Source organism: Arvicola amphibius, chromosome 10 (genome assembly GCF_903992535.2).
Source record: "Arvicola amphibius chromosome 10, mArvAmp1.2, whole genome shotgun sequence".
Taxonomy (NCBI): domain Eukaryota; kingdom Metazoa; phylum Chordata; class Mammalia; order Rodentia; family Cricetidae; genus Arvicola; species Arvicola amphibius.
In genome coordinates this window covers 8729431-8733086 of record NC_052056.1, presented here as the reverse complement: position 1 = coordinate 8733086, position 3656 = coordinate 8729431, and the positions used below count along the sequence as shown (strand labels likewise).

Here is a 3656-nt window from a genome sequence, read left to right as displayed (position 1 = left end):
GAGCCTCTGGAGGTATTCCGAGACCTCAGACTGGACTGAGGGAGGCAAAGGCTTCGGAAGCATCAAGAAGCATACACGGCACCAAAAATCAAACCTTAAAGTCATCTTAGTGCTGGTAAGAAAGAATTTAGGTCGTCAAAGGCAGCCTGTGCGTAGCTAGCCGCCAGCAGCTGGGCAGTCAATAACGGTCAGAGGTGAAGTACTCAAGCAGCGTACTGGAAGATCCTGGAAACACAGCTGGGAGAGCAGGGAGACTCAGCTGGCTCACTGGCTCCTAAGCATTTAGCAAGTTCTTCGGCAGCTGGACACACAGGACTGCTGGTATGTCCTGGTGACTCCACAGGTTGGTTGGCAGATGGTGGAGATGCCGCCCACTGGTTGGCAGACGGTAGAGATGCCTCCCACTGGTTGGCAGGTGGTTGAGATGCCTCCCACGGGTTGGCAAGAGCTGGAAATGCCTCCCAGGGACTGACAGCCACTGGACACAAAGGTGAGTGGCCGGCTACAGGGAGTTGAGCAGGGATTGGAGACGCAGGTAGTCTGTCGATTGCAAGTTACCTGGACAGGAGTGGAGATACAAGAAGTTCTCTGGTAGCATGTTGGCTGGCAGGCAGAGGGCTCACAGCACGACTCCTGACAATGGTCCAGGAGCCAGGAACCAGTTTGGAAGGAACTGGGCAAGTAGATGCCACTCAGGCAGTCTGCCTCACGGGTTGAAGTTGTGGCAACTGGGCCTGCTGGGACAGTGTAACGTCCTCCGACTGGCCTGGAAGAGCAATTTCTTGTGGAGCAGTTGAAAGACATGATGGCAGAGAGAGGCTGCAGTGTCTCCTTGACGTTAGCTGAATTGTGAATGCCCCTTCGGGTTCCTGAGCTTTTATATATCCTTGCTCATGGGTGGGGCCCCCATGCTGGTTGCCTTGGCTTCTTTGGCTCACACCACCTTGCCTTAGAACATCTTGTGAATCTACAAGTTAATTGTCTCTTGAGAAGCCTTCTCCCTCGTAAAGGCCGTTTAGTAGTTTGGTAACTAAATCATAAGTCTCCTGCACTGTACTTAGTCCAGGTTAAGAATGCTGGTTGACAGCTTCAAAGCTATTGGTCATCCTTACCCACACTTTATCCCCCACTTATCTGCTTGCATCCGATGAGTGTCCGTCCAGCCACAACTCCAAACATGCCACTGTCCTGCCATCACACTCTCCCTTCTGGCCAGGACTAATTACAAGCTCACGTCCTGCTTGGTTTGTCGTTTGCACTTAATATGCTTTAAACAGAACTTAATCAGTCACTCTTCCACAGCTAACGGGGCTTCTAATAAGGGGAGTTGCTCATTCAAAATCCTTCATGATAGCAATGATAAGACAGGCCAACGCAAAGGACACAAAGATTTAACCAAATCAGCAGGTGATCCTCAGCATTCCTCAATGGACCAATGCAGGAAATCTAGAGGAATGGGAGAAGGCACTCACATCCTTTCTATTCCGTCAAGACAGCAAGCTAGACGCTAATTAAGTAGAACTACATTTGCGGCCAAGACCCTTTTTAAATAAATTGGGTGAGAATTATCCCTAAAAGTTTTACTCTAATAAAAATGGATAACAGTTACTCATGAGCCTCATTAGGATGCCAGGAGACAGGCTTCATTAATTTTAAAATTATTATAATGTTAATTTAAAAGGCTACAGTGTCTTCCTCCCATTTTGCTCAATGTATCTGAAACATATTTATTTTCACACAAGTACTTATAGATAGGATGCATTTTAATCAGGAATAAAGAAAAGACTCTCCAAGGTCATTGTCCTTATCACAGATAAGGATAAGCGAGGGTGGGAGGATCATATGCTTAATCAATGTTTGATAATAAATGGGTATATGAAGAGGTCGCTGTAATATTGAATTATGCCTTTTCTGCTTGGGAAATCATACAGATGCTCTTCTCCTTTGTTTCATCTCAGTATGATACAGTCAGCTCTGAGCAAGAAAACTACTTCTTTGAGTCCATCCCTACACAGATCAACTGCCTGCTTTGGCTAACAAAATAAATCCCTCCAACACAATCTAAGTGACCACAGGTATTTCTACCTTAAACAGGTATAAAAGCTGACCAGTTTGTGATCTGGCTTACATAGGGGACAATGGTGGATTGACATGTATTTGAGGGCTGCAGGCAGGGCCACAAAGAGAAACTCATCAGAAGTGCCCTTGCAGGAGCATCGTGCATCTCATTGGAAGATAATGATACACTCAAGCGAGAGGATGCTGGGCTGTGGTCTGTGTTAGAAATCCCGAGAATCAGCTTCAGTGACTCCAAGGATGTTCTCAGGAGGCAGGAGGGAGGACGAAGTTAATGAGGTGACTATTTTCCACAGTGTTGTGACCGTGCTCTTTCCACCACCGAGAACGTCCCAGATGGTGTTTGAAGGTCCAAGTGCCTGGCCAGAGGGATGGGCTTGCTTGTTTTACAATAGATGAGTCGTTTACAGGCTTCTACCAGCTAAGGACTTGTAAGACATGAGGGAGGAGAACTCAGAGGAGCAACTGGGAAAAGAATGAAGGCAGGAGACTCTGCCAGTACCCATCACCACATTCCTGGAATGACAGAGATTCCATCAGAAAGAGAGAGAGAGAGAGAGAGAGAGAGAGAGAGAGAGAGAGAGAGAGAGAGAGAGAGAGAGAGAGAGAGAGAGAGTCACAATGTGTGTGTGGAGGTCAGAGCACAACCTTCAGGAGTCGTCTTCCACCATGTGAGCTCAAGACACCAGGCTCAGAGGCAAGAACCTTTACTATCTCTACAGCGCTGACTGGGTCATTATCTGTCTCTAGTCCACGTTTCTACTGAAAGTCAAAAATCACAAGAAACGAGTTCTAGAAATCACCTTCTGTGGGTGTCTGGAGGAGAGCAGGCAGGTAAGGGTCCCAGAAAACACCTTCTGTGGGCTTCAGGAAGAGAACAGGCTGGTAAGGGGTCCGAGAAAACACCTTCTGTGGGTGTCAGGAGGAGAGCAGGCAGGTAAGGGGTCCTAGAAAACACGTGTGGGCATCGGGAGGAGAGCTGGCGGGTGTTTTTAGAGCACGCAGTTCTCACTCGGCTGCTTTGTCTGGAGTTTCATGTACTTGACCTCACCCGATCCTTTCAGCACGACGGACACAAAGTTCAGGGAGTCTCAATAGGCATCCACGTCATTCACTTTGTATCCGACTAAGGGAAAATTCAAATTGAGCAAAGCCTAAGCATTCAGGTCATAACCGGACTACCAAAACATGTGGGAATGCCTTCACTAAAGCATGATGAAGAACTTAATCATTTAAATCAGACCATCAATCCCACACTGATGACAGTATAAAAATTATAGTAAGTCATCCCTCCTTCCGGTCATTAACTATTTAACAACAAAATAAATGAAAGAAGTCACTCTGCATACCATTTAATACTTTTTATTTAACTAGAGTGAGATTCAAGGTCATTATAAGCAAAGCAAAACAAGAGAGCCATCATAACTTGGGACTACAATTTGAACTCACAATTATTTATAATGGCTATGTATGTAACTAATTTTCAGAGAATAGCAGACTGGGGAATTGGCTTGTCCATTTTCCACAGAACCTACAATTTTGCAGATGTTAAATGAAAGTAATTGGTTGAATGGGTTCCT

At 46.1% G+C, this 3656-nt stretch overlaps 1 protein-coding gene across 1 annotated transcript; it reads right to left on the bottom strand.

Moving 5' to 3' along the window:
• Positions 1-282: 282 nt before the first annotated feature.
• On the bottom strand, positions 283-804 carry LOC119824513 (keratin-associated protein 11-1). Its single transcript, XM_038344686.1, has one exon. It carries the CDS (start codon positions 802-804, stop codon positions 283-285), a length of 522 nt encoding a protein of 173 aa, XP_038200614.1.
• Positions 805-3656: the final 2852 nt, after the last annotated feature.

What these genes read in the sequence shown, in the direction of transcription:
- LOC119824513 (XM_038344686.1), bottom strand. Translation starts at nt 804, where the DNA reads ATGTCTTTCAACTGCTCCACAAGAAATTGCTCTTCCAGGCCAGTCGGA.